At 40.9% G+C, this 19,630-nt stretch overlaps 1 protein-coding gene across 2 annotated transcripts in view; it reads right to left on the minus strand.

Annotated features, from left to right (window-relative positions):
- Positions 1–11,075, minus strand: part of gabra6b (gamma-aminobutyric acid type A receptor subunit alpha6b) — a 36,570-nt gene extending 25,495 nt beyond the window's left edge. The window contains exons 1-8 of one of the 2 annotated variants that reach the window (XM_033648915.2): positions 10,853–11,075; positions 10,575–10,699; positions 10,104–10,171; positions 8,860–9,080; positions 8,170–8,252; positions 7,003–7,146; positions 6,597–6,749; positions 1,103–1,380 (exon numbers count right to left, since the gene is read on the minus strand). In XM_033648915.2, coding sequence (XP_033504806.2) covers positions 1,103–1,380; positions 6,597–6,749; positions 7,003–7,146; positions 8,170–8,252; positions 8,860–9,080; positions 10,104–10,171; positions 10,575–10,699; positions 10,853–10,941 — 1,161 coding nt within the window. In that variant the 5' untranslated portion in view covers positions 10,942–11,075. Of the gene's footprint in view, positions 1–1,102; positions 1,381–6,596; positions 6,750–7,002; positions 7,147–8,169; positions 8,253–8,859; positions 9,081–10,103; positions 10,172–10,574; positions 10,700–10,852 lie in introns of those variants that run through there. The other variant, XM_078172566.1, reaches the window with a different exon arrangement.
- Positions 11,076–19,630: the final 8,555 nt, after the last annotated feature.

A 19,630-nucleotide genomic window follows, 5' to 3' on the forward strand; every position in this document is an offset into this window, starting at 1 on the left:
AAGAAAACAACAATTTCCAGTGTTACAGGTTTTTGTATTTACAGCTTTATATAGCAACATCACGCAGGTATCCAGCCCTAATTTGCTACATAGCCTGCCTTGTTTAAGGTAGAACTGGTGCTGATACATTTCTTCTGTCCCATGGTAGGTACCATCATATCACCCAAACCTAGCTTGAATTAACTACGAAATTTTGATGTGCAAATGTACCACTGACATTAAACCACAACCGTCTATGCTTCACTGAATGTTGACGTATAGGCAATGGTACGTCACTGCCACTGAAAACGTCTTGGTGGTTAGCACTGTTCCCTGAATAGGGTTCAGTATGCCTTTTCTGATGTAGACATCTTACATCTGTAAAGATTACATGGACAATATACATGTTTGACAAAGTTCAATGAAGGAGAACTGCTCAGAAAACGAATACTGCCGTTACAACGACCAACCTCCAGCAATTGGAGTTAAAAGCCCTGCGGAGAGTTATGTTATTTAGCAGCTCAGTTTAGATTTGTGAGAAAAAAAGACAGAAGTGTGGTGGAGCCAGTGGAGTGGTTTGATGAAGAGGCATGTAATGAGGCCAAGTGAAGTCCTCTTCCTTTCCTGTGAGTGCTGCATCAGCTCTGATCACCATTTATCACAGCAACTCAGCGCAATTTGTGAGGTCTGTATCTGCACACAGCACCAGTAATCCTACCACTGCATGTAACCTACACGTATATGACAAGTATAAAGTGAGATGTGGAAGAAGTATCATGATAAGTTCCACACTCTGAGGTTTTTAGCTTTTAAAATAGAGGCAAAAGGGGCCTCTTTTGGTATTAGATCAAGATTCTGTGTTGGCAAAGTTTGGGTATGTGACTAAAAAATTGATCGGTGCTGCCCTAATTTCTGTATCACATTTCCATCCCATCTTCCATCCTCTGACAGATAAACAAATCACATCGAGCAGGACGGCATCTACATTTTGTTAACAACAAAAAAACAACATAAACCCTGTTCCCTCTCTTAAGCGTGAGTTTTAAAAGCTTTAACCTTGAGTCAGAGCAGATTTGACACTGCATTTGAACACAACAGGTGTAAAACACTGAGGCAGACTTACTGCGGTAACCTCTCCGTCGTTCCCCGTGGCTGCGGGCGGAGCTGCAGCTGCAGAGGCAGCCTCCTGAGCCGCAGCCTTCATGGCAGCTGCCTTCCTCAGCTCCCGGTTGGCCTGCAGGGTGGAGAAGTAGTTGACGGCTGCAAACTCAATCAGGGCGGAGAAGACGAAGGCGAAGCACACGGCGATAAACCAATCCATGGCTGTGGCGTAAGAAACTTTTGGTAGGGAGTGGCGGGCGCTGATACTGAGTGTTGTCATGGTCAGGACAGTGGTGATACCTGGATGTAGGAAGGAAAGAGAAGTTAGCAGTGTGTTGGTCTTGATTTCACATTTTATCCTACTATGGCACTGGGACTGATGGTCTTATGTTTACTGTGGCAGTATATTAGTTAAACTTGTTCTTGTTTTAAGGGAATAATCAGGCATGTTTTGAAATACACTTATTTGTTACTGCAGAGAGTTAGATGATAGCTAGCCAGTCTCTTTCCACATTTTTTTTAATCAGTTGACAAGTTATTTTAAGAAGTTGGATGAAATTAATATAAATAAGTTAGAATATCTCATATAAAATAGTTTGACCACTACGCATCACCACAGCTTTTGAATAAATATTGAATTGGTTGAACTTAATTAAGCTCTTCGAGGTCAAAGAAATTCATGTTGGTTGTACTAAACTAATTGAGTTAAGTCAGAAGAGATTTAGAATTCAGTCAGTAAGGCCAGAAGTGGAACTATTTAAAAAGAGTCATGCAGTGTATAATTATCAGAAGTTACTTTGCTCATCCTCTGTTAGCTAAAAATTAAAGAATTTATTTTTGTTTTGGACAGAGACAGATAAGTCTGTCTTAATGCTAAGGTAAAGCCAACCACCTCCTGGCTCTACTTTCATACTTAACACACAGACACCAGAATAGAATTGATCTTCTCATCCTTCTCTCGTTAGGAGTTGAATAAGTGTTTTCCTTTAATGCTGTTTTGTTAAATGGCTCAATCAAGCACTGTGGTACAATACATTCTTGTTGTTGTTGATGGTGGTTATTTTTCTTTAGTCTTCCAATTCAATTTTCCTTTTTATTTTCTTCTGGTGACCCGTCTGATGTGGAAAAAAATATTGAATTCCTGTTGGCCTGTTGGCAGGATCTTTCAGGATATTATTGTTCTAAACAGTCTCATAAAACATGCAACAATCAGATATAATACAAGGATAGGGCTTGGCTATATGGAGCAAGTCAAGTATCGTGATACTGTTAATCAAATACCTCGATAACAATATTGCAGTGATATTGTAAGGTAGAATATTAGTGCTTTTACAAATTATTCACACAGTGGGATTTTTGATGAATACTCATCAGTAATGTGGATATAACAACAAAGTAGGCAAAGGCAAATAATAGAACAGCTAGCACAGTGTGTAAGTTCATTAATTGAAATGACTTTACTTTAATGCAGCCTTTAAAAACAGGAAAAATCTCCAAAACCTAAGATGATATCACAATATTGATATATTGCCAAGCCCTAACAAGGATGGACAGAGGTCATTTACCATGACTTTTACTCTTTGTTATGAACTGTGAGGTTTCAGATATGTATTAAAGAGGCTGGAGAATGATGATGGATGTGAGTGTATGTTGGTTTTTATTTTTCTGTTTCTGAGAAACCATCATATGACTCAACGCCTGGAAATGTTTGTCAATGAATAACAATGTAGAGGCTTGATTATGGGAGACCATTGCAATCAGCTTGATTTGGATACACACACATAAACAACCCAGGTGCACAAACACACACACAAACAAATGTTACGTTACACAAAACAACTTAAGGATCAAAAGCTCCCATTCTGCCTCCCATATGACTTCAGAGCGTCTTCCCCTCAAATCAATAGATCAAATCCATCAGGTCCTCTCACCAAAGCTATTTTATCATTTAAGTAGCAAACAAAACTGCAGCATCTCTTTGGAAATTGTCGTTTCAACTCTCTTAGCAAAATATACCATCTGGCAAATGTCTGTGATCACTTCAGCATTGCAGGGCTGATAGCAGCTGAAGCACTCTCTAATGCTGCAGAGATGATTCAAAGCTAGTGAGGTCTTAGCATGTACCGTGGTGAATCATTGACACACAGGTCTGACAGCTTTCAACACTGTGATTAAATGATTTTCTGAAGACTCAATTTGCGAATAAAAATGCACAAGATGCATGGTGCACGAGATTGAGGTCTTACTCATAGTGTAGACGCCAATTATAACTCTTCTTAAGGGGCTAAATTTGAGTTTTCGTGTCTACTCTTTCACTGGAATACTGTGGCATGCACGACCTAATTATGTAGAAACTGAAGGTTTGGATTGTCAATGATAAACTGTGTTAAAATCCATGCATGCACACTAGAAAAATTAAAATTGATATTGAAGGCTGTTCATTAATTGCTTGGACGGGAGGGTGTCAACATAAATATTCTTGGTTCTTGTCTAAAATATTATATGGTTACATAAAAAGTAACACAACATATGTGTAACGCCCGAGCTGTTCATGTGACAGGCATTAAATGTAATTCATTACACAAAATAAGGGGGAAAAAATAATAATTGTAGTGTCTACACAATTGTTTTTCCCAAGGATTATCTTTGACACATGGCAGCAGCTCTGTTTGATGGCATACAACTAGAATGTCAGACCATGTGGCATTTCAGCCCAGTAAGCTTTGCCAAAAAGTCACTTCAGCGGATGCTAATCTGTCCATAAACAGACTAACCCATGCCCCCGCACTGGCACACCAATAAAAGGGACCAATTATGTGCAAACATTCTCAAGAAAGCCGTCAAGTGAAGATGACCCAGACACAAGCCACAAAAAGCGTTTCCTAATATTTGTTTATTGTATGTATCAATGGATAGGTGGGGGACTGAAAGCAACATGGTTTTTGATATCTGTCTCAGCTGAAGTTAAGACTGCGCTAGGCTTTTCAAAGTCTGTCAAAAGTTCTTCTAAACTTCTGGCCGTGGCTCCAGATTGAAGCACAGACGGCAAAGATCGCTTTGAGCTCAGCCTCAAAGTGTATAAGACCAAGAAAAATACTGTATCTGAGGCCATTCATAAATTCTCTCGGATACATGATAGTTTGATTACCACACAAAAGGTCCATGGCAGGTGCATTTTAGGGGCACTTTTGAAGTGTCAAAATATCAAAACACACCAAAACAAATACATATGAAGTCCTATTTTGCCTCTAGAAAAGTAGCTCTTAATCACTAAAAAGGATTTTCCTCTGTCTTGCCCAGATTCAACCTTATTAAGTCAGATAAAGATGCTGACAAAGAACATCTCCTTTAATGGTCCATTAACAAAGTACATATCTAATTCACTTTCATCAAGCTAAAGCAAGCAGGGAAAAGGGGGCCATTGAACACTGCTGTCCGTGCTTTTACCAAATGTGCGCTGTAGTTGTGCACATTTCATTAGCAGCGTCGGAACTTATGGGGGATTTAATGCGCCCGATAATGTCTCAAAAGCATTTTCTACACACCACTTCAGCAGTGAAAGCTAACAGCTCTCAAATACAAGCTCCTCCGATAGCCAGCCAACGCTGACTGTCTCAAGCTCAAGCACAAGTTAAATGATTGCAGAGGGGAGGAGGGACATGGGAAGAAAGCCTGTCAGGGTAGGAGGGAGAGGCAGGAGAAAGAGAAAGAAAGAAAGAGTGTAGGAGGGAGGGGGATGAAGTATAAAGACAGGATAGAAATGAAATGCTTGGGGCATTTATGTGCTTTTATATGGAAAAAGCAAGGTACAAATTAGGCCACACTCAATTAAGTCTGTGAGACTTGTGCTCAGGGGACTTTCAGCTTTTAGGTTGTTGACAATCAAGCACACAACATGCTATGACTTAATGTACCGTCGGGGTGGAGCACAACCATATAGCAATTTGTCTTCTTCTGTCCCTTGTTTTTAACCTTCTATCTCACATGCACCAACGACAACATTAATTCAACTCAAATAACGACATTTTAGAGCACATCGCTTGCTTACTGTACTTTAAAAGCTCATAAGCATGGTGCCTTAATATAAGAAACAAAGTTTATTACACTCTGAGGACAAAGTTTGGCGTCTTGTCACAAAAATCCAATATTTGATTTTTTTGTCTTTACAACCTCTCTAAAATACCCAGCATGCCCTGGGTTCGCCCAGAGCTCCTCAACAGCAGCCAATTCAGACAATGAGCAGTTTTTTTTTAATCCAATACCCAATACTGAGTAAAATGAAAACAGCAGGATGAGTGAGGTTAATGAGTTGCCACAGATGTGCTTTCCGCATGGGGCCCCCAACTCCCACGCTAACACTAATGATTGGGATCTATTCTCCGAAGAAGTGCACAGGCTCGTTGGAGCGCTGGCTCGCATCCAAAGACAAACACAGACTACACAACCATAATCTACAAGGCCAGCAGTGTTAGGTCGCTCAGCTGCAGCTTGTTGAAAATGAACATAAGGATGTGTGTGTGTGTGTGTGTGCGTGGAAGGGGGTGATTGAATTAAAAAATGGAGAGGAATTTCTCCACACTATCCCCGTGTTTCTTCGTCTTTGCTGTCTTTTTGCCTCGCTCATTCCCTCTCAGTCTCACTTTCTCCGTCTCTCCTCAGCGTCTCTCACCCTCTCTGCTCCCCAGGCTAAAGCTCGGTGGCAACTGTAGCGTAATGTAATGTGAGCAAGCGGAACCTGTGAGTGCTCGGATGAGGGCCAAGTAAACATCCTCCCTCTCTCAGCCATTGCATGACCAATTTCAAAAAGGGACATTCATTCCCAATTAATTCAGCTCCACAACAGCGAAGAAGAAATAGAGATAATGAAGACAGGTTAAAACATACGGTGATGTCTGTGTCTGTTCTCGCGCGGGAGGATGTATCATAAGGAGCACTCTGTGCATTTCAAACTAATCAGAGCGCAGTAAATAGAGAAAAGTATGCTTGCTTAAAGTCTGCAGAGCTAGACTTACACAGGGTCGAGCAGTGGGTGGTGAGTCGATAAATTTTCATTTGAGTCTTAGAAACTTAGAAAATAAAGTTGACTTTTGAGAGCTGGAAACTTTGTAAGAACAAAAATTTGTATCATATAAAACTTTATAAAAAAAAAAAAAGCTTTATAAATTCCTAGCTGACTTGTTCTGCTCAGTGGATTGATGTGATTTACATACCACACATCACAGTCCTCTTTAAATGATTGCAATCATGCAAAATAACAACTGCGCAGACTGCTTTTTCTGTTAAAAAAACAAAACACCTCTACTATTTGCGAGCCATTGTGTTGCAATATTTGGCAGCTAAAGTGAGAATAGTTTTGAATTTTCCAAATGATTCCAGCTCAGCAGGAAAGCAATGTGCAGCATGTGTTCGTCCTCCATTTGCTCCTGTCTGCATCAGTGCCCCCTTTCACTCGGAAATAAGCTTGAAAGTTACACTGGAATTCATACAGCATATAAGTTAATGTAAAGTAATCTTACCAAAGACAGTCCGAGCTGGAACTGATTCCTTATTAATCCAAAAAGAGACTTGAGCCAGGATGACGGTCATTATGCAGGGAATGTAAGTCTGAATCAGGAAGAAGCCCATTTTCCTCTGCAGGTGGAAGTGTACGGTCATGATGACGTATTCACCTGGAATTTGGAGAGGACATTTGTTTTTCTATTGGTGGCAAATCAATAATTCTTACACACACACGTAGTTTGAAAGCTATTATATATATATATATATCTTGATTTACAATAAAAGCTCTGGTAACGTTCTATCAGAGATATTACCTAACCCCAGAAAAACCTTATAAAAACATGCCGCACATCACATCAAAAGTCAGCACTATTGACTCTAATATACAGTGCAGAGCTGGGACATAGCAGGGTTTCTCCTCACCTGTGTTGGACTTTAGCCTCTCGCTTGAAACTGTCTGACCGATGAGGTCGTACTGCAGCAAACTGGATGATTCCTGTGGCACCTCCACCGAGGACAGCGGACCTTTCTTCCAAGTGTATACGATCTCGCTGATGGGGTAAGCATCTACACGGGATGAATGCAGAGCTTTGTTAACACTTAGGCAACTACCATAGAGTCCTAAAACCTGGAAAGAGTTAGCATTTTAGCACTCCCGGTTCCCTCGTCTTGAGAACAATGGGTTTTTCAATTGGGTTTGTGGTTGGAAGCTTGAAATAAGGTTTGTGGTTAACACGAGCTTAAGAGACTTTCATGTTTTGTTCTGCCTTCACGTGTCTTAAAAAAGGTGGTTGCTAACAAGTGGCTAAACGAGACTACAGAACGTCATCACGCCAGACGAGGCTTTACAGTCTCATTGTGGTGGCAACGCTGAAGTTATGTGACCCTGGTGTAAGCCGTTCATAAGCTAACGTTAGCTTTTTACTTCTGGTGAGTGCATTTACGCTTCAAAAGTCATAAAAGTGGTGATCATTTGTGAAGATTATCTCGCTGAATAAAACATGCAAGTGTCATAAACTTTGGTATGCCACAGATCTTTTCTGCAATAATCCAAGATCCAATGGAAAATCCCACTGAAGTTAACGTCTCGGGAACCAGGGCGTTGTTGACTTCTGTGTTGGCCTACAAATAAATGTCATCTCTGCAACACTTTTTTGAATTTTAAAAATAATTTAGGACACAAAGCGTCAAAGAAACTTAGAGGATAACAGACAATGGAACAAATATTGTTACCGCTTTCAAAATGTACCTGATTGTCTGCATTCTCATGGATAATGAATAACTAAGTGCTACCTTGCACATATAGCTGCTGAACAATGATCTGTAACATTCCCCCTGTTGATGGGAGTTTTTTAGACAACCTTAAGATTTGACTTTCATTTCAACATTTTTGCCGGCCTGGTCTTCCACACACTTGAACTCCCAGCATAGATTTGTTTTTACAGTCCTCCACAAGTTCCTGCATGAGACATCTCAAATAGAAATCTTTAAATATACGCTGTCAGACAATCAGATACTCAGTGACAGAGCGATCATTTGAGAGTGACACCATCTGTCAGAGCAGCGAGGCTTAACGAGAAACAAACTCACAACTCCCAAACTTGAGCGGGCAGGCGTGGCCGTCCATCGGGAAGTTCATCAGACGCATGGGGCACTCTGCATTTATAGTTAATCTGTCAGAATAGAGAAGAGTTGAAAGGAGCGTTTGATTTATATTTGATACTCTGTTACTTGCTGAGTAATGTTTAAAGCTGGAGACAGTTGTTTTGGTGCAATGCTGTACAATGGCTGACTAAAACAAACAAAATACAAAAAACAACAAAAATGATATAAGGTAAATAGGTGAACTGTGTGGAGATGAGTAGGTAATGATGTCCTGTTATGTAACTGTTCCACTCCTGAAAGGTAACTAATGACACAATAACAATATGGGTCAGATAAAGCTCTTGAACTTTATCATTCAGTGTTTTAAAGTGAAGTTGATCCACTTAAATAATCTTATTATTAAAAATAAGCTGTTTTTATGCCATCAGCAGCTCCAGTGGGATCTTTTTTTTGATGCTACATTGGAACAAAGCTGGAGTCATGTTTGTTTGAATTGCTTTCCAGGCCTGTTTTCAGTATCAGATGGCACATATCTTGTTTTTTTGGAATGGCACTCTTCATTTCTTTTCATGTCTGTGCATATTCTTGGATGCTTATTTTGTTTGATTTGCCTTCCAGGTCTGTGCTCTATTCCGGTCTTGGCTGGGTTTGGAGCTCACTGTCCAGCACTGTTACCTCATGGTGTAGAGGATAGTTCCGTTCTGCATGATGCGGAACAGCTTGTTGGGGGTGGTCATGTTGTGAGAGATCGACCTCTTGCCATTCCGGAAAAAGGTGTCCGGCGTCCAGATCTTGCTGACCATCAGGTTGTTGAGCCGCAGGATCTCAATGGGGCCCTCAAATTTCAGCCGCTCGTCGATCCATGTCTGACGGAAGAACACGTCCATGGTGTATTCCTGGGTGGAGGTTAGAGTGTGGGTTAAGGATTTATTTACTACTATTGCTCCTACCATCAGTGCTGCTGGTGCTGCTTCTGCTCCTGCCGTTACTATCTCCACTACCCCCGGAGAGAATGGCAGATGGGTTTGTGAGCCATGGTTTTTGTTGGACCTGCTGGATGGAGTGCTGGCAATGTAGTCAGTTGTTGTTGTTTTTTCATTTCTTGACGATTCTGCTATTGCTGCCAGTGCTAATAAAATTAAAATTATAATTTTTACAATCAAGACGTGTATATATTGTTTCTTTTAGGGGCTTCATATGGGACTTTACATAGTAATACATTGTGATCTTCTCAAAATAGCCCTCAGATTACATTTCACACATAAACCATATATTTCAGCATATTGCTTGTGAGGTTAATCTTAACTTTAATCATATTTTCTTTTAACTGCCACATATAAAAAATTAGGCAAATTTATTGACTGATTTATGGTGAAATCTTTAAACGTGCATGCAGTTTATTTTACCTACAGAGTCAGCATAAAGCATGGCATGCTTTTAGATCACATGGATGGCCTTGCAGCCTCTGAGGAGCCTTTTACGTGCCTCTCTACAGAACTGCCACCAGCATATCCCATGGCAGTTCAAGTGGGCTTTAGATGCAACGAAAGCCTGAACAGTGTAGAATGCAACAGACATACAGCCCTCAGCCTATCCCATGACAGGAATGGCAAACCTATCCCGTCCCAACATCAGCCACATCTCTCTCTCGCTCTCTGACGGGGGGGATTGTCAACCAGATTAAAATCCTAAGCTGCACTAATGACATCCTGCCCAAATGCTGGAATAATGAAGGCTGGGAGAGCCAAGACTACAGTAGATGCTATATGCATAGGGTTACCGGGAAAACTGTACACATTTTCTTTTGTGCTTATATACTGACGTCGACTTTAAAGAGTGATGAAACACATGCATGTGCATGAGAGCAAGTGAATTAGCCTGTGCGTCCTGTTTAACAGCGATCAGTATGGTTTACATACCATCTCAACATCTGAAACAGGTCCAAAGCTGGTGACAAAGATGTCAGTTTTGACCTCTGTAACTGGACCTACAGCAGAAGGATAAGTAGTTGCTTTGATACAGAGAAAAACAACTTTGGATCAAACATTTGAATGTTTTTCAAAAATCAAAAACAGTAAAAATGAAGCTATATTTAATGTATAGCTTATGCAGCAAAATGGCCATTAATACATAGAAAATTAAAAACAAAAAGACATTCAAATTATAAATTCATTTTCAAAGACAGTTTCCAGTTGTTAGCCAGTATTTTTGACATAATTATAGAAATGAAAATGAACTAATATTTAACCATTGCAGCACAGAAGCTAAATGAAAATGAGGCACACACAACTACTACAGTAAAACTTTATCTTCTGTGAAAAGGAACACTGAGCCAAAAATGTACGAGGCAATATCGCATAAAACACAGCATGACACGGTCACAAGCATACCTCCAAATCCAGGTCGCAGCCTGTTGTCATAGCCATCCAGTAATCTATCCAATATGCGCGTGATGTTATCCAAATAGATACTGGTATCACCGTGCTGATTTCCCCAAACACTGCTCGCACTGTAACTAAAGTACATAAGCACTAATGAAAGCTTATTCCAACAGATAATAAAACAGCTGAAAAAGGCAGACTTTGTCAAACGCACATCCATCCACAGCCTTTGGTTCCCGTGCGTAAAAGTCCGAGAACATTGCAGAGAAAAGAGTTGTCATACTCACCAAGACAGAAATAAGCAAGTTAAAAGGAAAGCCATGCCTCGCAAACACCCCACAACTAGAAATCCCTGGTCAACTTTTAAAATCAACATATTCCATCATGTAAAAGCATCATTTAACGCGGGTCAGGTCTTCTTTTAGTTGTGAACCGTGCGAGGATATCGCGCCAGTCCAGCACGACTTGACTTCCCCCTCTAGTGCGGTTGCGCCCGCCTCAGCCTGAATCGCTCAGTTGGAAAAACCTGAAGAGTTTTTAAGAGAGTGAAGAGGAGGGACGAGGAGAGCTGTAACATTAACCGAACAGTGCATTTTACAGCAAATAACACTGGTCTCAAGTGCAAGTTGGGTATTTAGGACATGTTTGTGTTTGATGGTGATAATGACGGCGGCTGTTTGATTAAGGAGATTGTGGAGAAAACAGCGATGGAGAGGAATAGAGAGAGGGAGAGGAGGGAGAAGTAGAGGAAGAGAGCCTGCACAAATACAGTACTATCCTCTCAATGGACAGTATAGCCAGTGACCTTTTGAATGCAGTATAATTTTTAAATGATATCATTTTGCTACCGCCTTCTCAGCTTTTGTTACCTCTGTGTGCGTGTGCGTGCGTGTGTGTGTGTGTGTGTGTGTGTGTGTGTGTGTGTGTGCAAAGACAGAAAATTGCTACTAGATGAACTGTGATTCATATAGTGGTTGGGTGTTTGAGTGGAGTAGGTGGTAGATACATTTAGTACAACTTCAAACTCAAACTATCCATAGACAAAGAGCAAGGGGAAAATACCACACAGAGGCAGAGGTGCCTACAGCCCTGACATGAGTTTATTCCTTTTTGCAAAACACAAGTCAAGATATTGCGTCATTTTTCACTGGTGCTCAGCAAAGGTTGAGCTTTCAGGGGTACACATTACTGTAGCAGCGTGTTTAGCCATCAGTGGACGGGGTCACGGCACAGGGGTTACTGGCCAAGTCTAAAAATGTAGGTACATACAAATAGTGTGTATAACTTAGCTGTAATTATGTCCTGTAATATGCTGCACGGAAGATACCACTTTATAAGCCCCTGGAGGGGTTTTTAGGCAATTCTCCTTCGCTTTTCCTTTACAAATTATGTACATATCTTTTTTAAGTTTATGTATATATATATATGTGTGTGTATGTGTGTGTGTGTGTGTGTGTGTGTGTGTGTGTGTGTAAAGAAAGGAACAAAAAATTCAGTTCAATTTAATAGAACTTTATTTATCACGAAGGAAATTTTTGTGCCAGAGAATGCTTCAAATACAGTAACACCAAGCACAGTAACCACAATTTAATGTTCAAACAGTAACAACCAGTGGGTTCCCCAGGTTGGGGTCACTCACTGGGCCCAGTTTTAGAACAACAGAGTATCAAATATCTAGTGAAATATACAAATATACAGGATAAGAAGTGTTTTCAAGGAGCAAAAGCAAAACCAGTGCCTGATAGAGTAACAATAGAAGTAAGATTAGTACAAGAGTTACTAAACAATGAACTAAAATGGTGGAAAAACAGACTGCGCCTGATAATCAATGGTATATTGAATGTGATATAACAATAGAAGTAGTGTTGCACATGACTAAGTAAATTATACTGGACTACATTGACAAGTGACCATGATATTGAAAAGTAATATTGCACATGATGTTGTGAAAACAGAAGCAGAAGCAAACGGAGTGATGAAAGTTTTGTAGTTTAAAGGTTGGCTGACAAAAACAAATGCACCAGTGGTACATTCAATATTATGATTATTCAGTTAAAAGGTTGGTGAATACGTGTAAGTTAAAGCAAGCACTGTGTAGGAGGGATTTTTAACTGTGCTACTATTTGTGGCTTAAATGCTAATTATAACTCTTGCACTGAATGTAACTTAGCACAACCTAACCTGACCCCAAAATAAAGAAAAACAATTCCTGCAATACACAGAAAAAGTCAAAGATCTAATATTTTCTGATGCTCCAACTTCAGTGTCTTCACTGTATTACGTCTCCATTGATCAATGGACTAGAATACATTATTTCAGCAGAGCATTACTTTTTCATTATAAGTGGTATCATAGTCACGTTATCAATAATGCATGTGAGGGAGAAAAAAAATATAGGATATTCTTCTGACAGCATTAAAATGTGATGTCTGATTACGCAACATAATCCTTCAACTCTGGTCTCTTTGTACTCAAAACACAAGTTATATAATGATCTCAAAATATGATTAAAATCATACGCAGACAACAATGGATCATTTTCAGATCAAGCGCATCCAAAGTTAGTCCTTTCAAAGATTAGACACTTCTGATGAATGGAAAGACTCCTCTTGGTTCCCACTGCAAACCTCTGGTGAGTGCTGGTAGATGTAGCTCTATAGTCACAGCAAAAGTGGAAGGTTCAGTAGGATTTCGAGTTTACATAAGGTAACCGGCGTCTCCACATACTCCACACAAACGGAGAGCGTATGCATTTCTCCAGAGAAGTCACAGAGAAACAGCTTCTTGTGGTGCAACACTATAGAGGAGTTGTTTGGCATGATGTGTTGTTCAGGGACGTGTAACCTTGCTGGGTGTACTGGGGGATCAAATCAAACATCTTTAGATGTTTTTCTCAGTATCCCCTGCAACCAACTGTCCAAGAGCTGCAGCAGTAGCAGAAAAACATTAGTAGGAGTAGAAGCAGCTGCACAGGGGGAATAGTAGAGATAGTACGAATGGTAGCAGTAGCAGCAGTAGTCATGTATACATACTGGAGTAGTAGCGGTTGTAGAGGCAATTGAGAATGAATCTTACATAATTTGCAAACAAGTTGATGTTCAGTTCCTCTGTTGTCTTGCCGGTAGAGAAAGTAATCTGACCCTAATGCTGTGATCAACTTGATCTTATCAACCGTGAGGTCAGCCCATCGGACCGACCGCAGCTCGCTGACCATGAAAGGCTCCTGACCTGATTCACTTTGCTGGCACTAGATGAGGCTGTAGATGAGCCAAGACAAGAGTAACGAATGCACTTTGCATGCTATGCAATGGCTTCTAATATCACAAACAAGCAGAGGCCCACGTGTACAGCGCACACACACACACACACTCGCACTCACATGACACAGACAAGAGCCATTACTCTTTAATCCACCTCTATAGCTGGTAAGTATCATGCACTGGACACACCAACACAGTCATTATTAATTTCTGCTTTTTAGGCACGTCACCTATTACAGAGGTCTATTCAGTGTTCACACAAAATTAGCACAGTACAGTACTGAATTCATACTTGATGCTGAGAGGGGTTTAGAAATAGTAATGAAATGAGAGTAGACTGACATTACCATTTAAAGCAACATGGCAGAGTGGTCAGAGCGACAGCCATTTTTATGTGCAACCATTGTAGCAGCCTAACTTCCGTGTGATCTTCAAGATAAACAAACCAACTTGCGGCAAACCACAAACACACTGAGGTGAGGTTTTGCAGTAATGACCAAATGAGCAGTGGAGTAGTACCAGTACATTTTCAAACAAGTAATTTGTTATTTCTAAAATATCATTGTAACGGTTATTCCCCTTTTTCCTTTGTTTGTATAAACATGATGTACTTTAGCTGCCTCTGAAGGAGTGAGAGCCGCACCACAGGGATAGTTAAAGTGCATGAAGAGCCAGCATACTTTTTATTTAAGGAGGATTTATTTCCACCAAACCAGAGCTGGTGATTTCTGGAACACTGGACTGACCAGCTAGATGACTAACTGAGATGGTTTTGGTGAGTTTGATTTTATTTCTGTCGAGTTTGAATGAGTGTTTGAGTATGCTGACATAGCTCTCGAAGAGGTCTGGTTTGGTGACCTCAGAATTGCATCTCTGCTTTTTGCAGATGATGTGGTTCTGTTGGCTTCATCACACCATGACCTCCAGAGGCACTGGGACGGTTTGCAGCTGAGTGTGAGTCAGCACCTCCAAAGCTTAGGCTGTGGTTTGCCCCCTTCGTGTTGGGAGTGAATTACTGCCCCAAGCGAGGGAGTTCAAGTATCTCGGGGTCTTTTTGCACAAGTGAGGGTAGAATGGAGCGTGAGATGGATCGGCGGTTTGGTGTGGATTCTGCAGTGGTGCGGGTGCTGCGCCGGACCGTTGTGACTGTCGAGGGAGCTGAGCCAGAAGGTAAAGCTTTTGATTTACTGGTCCATCTATGTCGCAACCCTTACCTATGGTCATGAACTCTGGGTAGTGACCGAAAGAATGAGATCACGGATACAAGCGGCTGAAATGAGTCTCCTCCATGGGGTAGCTGGGCTCAGCCTTAGAGATAGAGGAAGGAGCTCAGACATCTGGAGGGAGCTCGGAGTAGAGCCACTGCTCCTTCGCATCGAAAGGGGTCAGGTAAAGTGGTTCGGGCATCTGATCAGGATGCCTCCTGGGTGCTTCCTGTTGGAGTTGTTCCGTGCACGTCGTGGGGCAGACCCAGAACACGCTGGAGGGGATTATGTATCTCATCTGCTCTGGGAACACCTTGTGGTCCTCCAGGAGGAGCTGGAAAGCACTGCTGCAGAGAGGGACGTCTGGGGTGCTTTGCCTAGCCTTCTGCCCCCGCAACTCGGCCCCGGATAAGCCGATGACAATGGATGGATGGGTGGATGGATAGTCTTAGTTCGGTGAAAGAGAGAAACTTGGATTAGTGTATGTTTCTGTTTAATATGAAAAACAAGAGTAAGAATAGGCCAAAACCATGTTCTCAAACTCTAACTTGTGAACTTGATTCACTTTACAGCCCCACTGTTGTTTGTTGTCACCATAACAACTACCAAAAACTGCATTTTCTTTTGTACGAGCAACCACAGCAAACAGTTCAGTGTCCTTACTACTTTTCCATTAGAGATGATTGCCATGACCTAAATCAGCATTCTATACGTTCACTCGTGTGTTCGTGCATACACTATGTCTTGTCTCCCTGTTTGTCCACCTGATTTCCTGTCAGTATAGTGATTATGTTCCTAGATATACAGGCTCGCTGGTGGGTTGATTGTCTGACTGGCTGGCTAAATGGCCCATTGATAGAATGCTGTAGCTAGATGCATCTCCTGAATGGCTGGACGACTGACTGACTGACCTATAGACAGCTATTAAAATGTGATGCCTGTCTTCCTGACTGGATCACTGTCTTCCTGGGTACCAAGTCTTGAAGCAAGTGTGCTCTGTCAGGCACCCAGCCAGACATAAGTGCTTCAGAGAGTAGAGAAGCAGATGGTAACACTGGGTAAATTGGATGCCGTGTAAATGCCAATCATTATACAGTATTAAACAGATATTAATCCTATTAACTGAAAGTCAATAGCGTTAATAATTAGCTCAGGTGAATCCTTTTACCAGTCTTATTGATTATCCTGCCACAGCCAACATGTTCTGATGTCTCATTTTCTATTCCATCCGGCCCAGTTCATATTCTCTGTAATTGGTCATTAGTTTTGAGAACCAATGTCAAGAGAACATTGTTAAATAATAGGAAGCCATTATATCTAATAGACAATATTTCCACAAAATACAATCAGCGAACCATTCACTGGGCTTAAGTCTGAATTGAGATGAAAAAGGCACAATGATTATGATGGATTGCAATAAGGTATGCTTCATTCCTTGAGAACAATACACCTCGTGTGCCAGGGTGGGTAGCAATTCAATTATGTCAGTTTAGGAAGTACAATTACTCTGGGAAGATAAGGGGACATTCTTCCAAATCAGACGTGTTTTGAAGAAGAAGAAAAACCCCTCAGTAGGAGTTTGTTAATTAGTTCATTATTCAACAAAATAGGATTTAATTAAACATGTCATGATATGTGCTCAGTATTTGATTCCCCATAACACGCAGCGCGGTGCAGAGCTAGCAGATTATTGCGAGAAACTTTTCAAAACTCGCTGACCTTTTGAAGGGAGAGGAGCTCTCAGATGGCAGAACTAGAAAAGGCTCTCATTTTTTTGTTAAGCTGTTTGTTCAGTGCTAGTCATTCAATTTTTTTTTTTCTGTGTGAAAAGAGACCGACACTGACATACACAAAGGCCCGCCGCGAGGAAGGGGAAAAATAGCTGCAGAAACGGATGACAAAGAAAGAACGAAACAGGAGAAAGAAAGACCTCCTTTGCTCGAGATCTGAATATTCTGTATGCCTTGCTGTACTTTCAGCACTGTGGACATCTCCAACATCCAACTTCTTTTTATGACACCGAAGCACTGCGCACAATGACAATTCAAAGTCACTGCTTACACACACTACGGCACTTCATTGCTTGTTATTACCCAAAAAAGTGCATTGTCTAAACTCATTTCTGGCCACACCACAGTGCTTCTATAAATACACGATAGCTCCCACGTGAGATGGACCCACTGTACTTCATGAGCCTCACCATGTGGTATCTATGGTAACCACTTACAGTAGGAGAAGCTCAGCATGTGTGGTGGAATGTGTGTGTGGGTATTTCTAGACTATTAAGAACTAAATGTGTTCACAAGAATAGAAAGGTGAGGAATTTCTGGTCGTTGCTTCTAACAGTGACTTGAATGAGCTGTAGGGTTGGTGTAAAGTTAGAATAACTTAAGGTTAGTGCAGGAGTAAAGGTCCTGGAAGTATGTGGTAATTTAGGGATTTTAGGGGTTGGGGTCATGGTAGAAGGTCTGGAGTCAGAGGTTAGAAAAGTAATGTTGATGATGAAGATTCCTACACAACTGAAATTTGTAGATTTTAGGTTATGTGTCCTGCATAGGTTGGCAGTTGGATGAATGCACAGCATGTGTTTATAAGTGCTTCTCTATGAGTAACCTCATTGCTTGAGCCCAACATTAATCTTAGTGGTTTGAAAACTTTGGGACTCAGCATGGGTACAGCCTGCTTGTCCCCCCCAATGGCCACAAATCCACAACAGTTTACACAAACATTACTTCTTTAAAATCTCCACTCCTCAGACATGATGTGCTGCACCACCTCCAGTGGATTCAACACTGGGGGAAAAAAAAATCCACTGCAGTTTCCATGGAGACCAAACCATATCATAGTAAGATAAAATAAATGTTGATTTTGAAAAAACAGTTGTCCTCACTGCCTCCGATGACCTTTCGCCTGACTGCGGCCAAAAGCTTCAGAATGAACTGCGCTGGACAGCTGCCAACAACCTGCAGTACAGACAGAGGGAACAAAGGCAGTAAAAAACACAGGAAGTCAATTCAATAAACTTTATTGCCTCAAGGTTTGTATTTGTAATTGAAATGTAAATTTTATGCATATAATAATTGATCTTTTGTGCAAATGGCAGAGAACTGTCAGCATAAGACCTCGGGCACATCTGTCTGCATTGCAAACATCCATCCATCCAAATAATAGTGATAACACTTTAAATCAAGGTACATACAACTACCAATAACTTGTAGCATATTTGCTCTTTATTAATCATTATAAAGCACTTATTAATGCCTTATTCTGTATGCCCATTTAAACCCTTTTAAACATTTTTTGGTGGGCGGGGCTTAGCTGGAGGCAAAACAATTCTCCACAGACATTAGCCAGTGCTAGCTAGCAAGTTCTCTTGGCTTGTTTTAGACAATGAAGGAAGATGATGCAAGTGGTGCATTCAGAAATACTCATTCTGAGTTTGTAAATTCAGAGTGCTATCAGAATGTACGGTTCAGTTCTCCAGAGCACAACACACTCTGTCTGGGGAGATGGACGCAGACGGATGCAGACGGAGCAGCAGAGCGCTGAGCAGAGTGAATGCGTGATTAAATTAACTGTTCGTTAATTCATATATAAACATAACGCTCCATTTATTCGACCAACAGGTCTCTCATCTTAGTGTAGCACGTCAGATTAATTACAATGCCAATCTGACAGAGGAGGACGACACTTGAATGGCTTCCTAGAGTTTGTTTTGCTATTGAAGCTAACATTAGCTAATGCTCTAAAAAGCTGGCGATACGGAGAGATCCTACATTCCTCCTAATACCTCCTCAATTTCTGATTATGTGGACATGATAATAATAATACGTAACGTTACTCATCTCTACAACAGGAAATACTTTTCCCTAACCTGATATGAAGTGTGCACTGCACATACAGGCATTTTTGATGATCGCCTCCATCCAGTCCTTATGTCTAATCACATTTAACCATAATTGTCTTTGTTTTTGTTGATGGCCAGTGGTGGCTGGTATGTTATAAACTTTTAGTTTTGAGTCATGACTCCTTCTATTCTGGCTCCCAATAACACAACAAGACGACATTTTTAAGACCTTGTAGCCTACGGCCCTGTAGTGTGTTTTGGCCCCAGCTAATAAACTGACGTCATTGTGACGTTGGCCCTAAAAGGGTCTATTCTACAACTATTAGGCCATTAACTAAAAGTTTTCCTAATTACTGCTTATTGTTAGGACGAATGGAAGTTGTTGAACAATATGATCGTAATAAGCTTTGCTCAGCATGGGCTCTGTAAGGTGGTAGTACCACCAGTGTTGTCATTCTCTCTCAGTAAAGCTTAATAAATGGGGTATATTCTTCAGTAGCAAAACACAAAACCACAAGTGTTGACAGTGCCCGAGTAACTCCAAATTGAGTCTTCCTAACTCAGAATATCTTCCCCATTCTAAAGCGAGGTCTCACTCATAACTAATTCACTAGTAGTTTGACTACTTTACCCACACAAGTTCCCTTTTCTGAAGTTGCCTCCTCTTCACACTGAATCCATTACAGCACACAACTACTGCAATTAACAGACCCCATACTTAAGTGATAAGACAGTGCATTTTTATTAGATATT

The sequence above is a fragment of the Epinephelus lanceolatus genome, chromosome 11, assembly GCF_041903045.1.
Source record: "Epinephelus lanceolatus isolate andai-2023 chromosome 11, ASM4190304v1, whole genome shotgun sequence".
In the NCBI taxonomy this organism is placed as follows: domain Eukaryota; kingdom Metazoa; phylum Chordata; class Actinopteri; order Perciformes; family Serranidae; genus Epinephelus; species Epinephelus lanceolatus.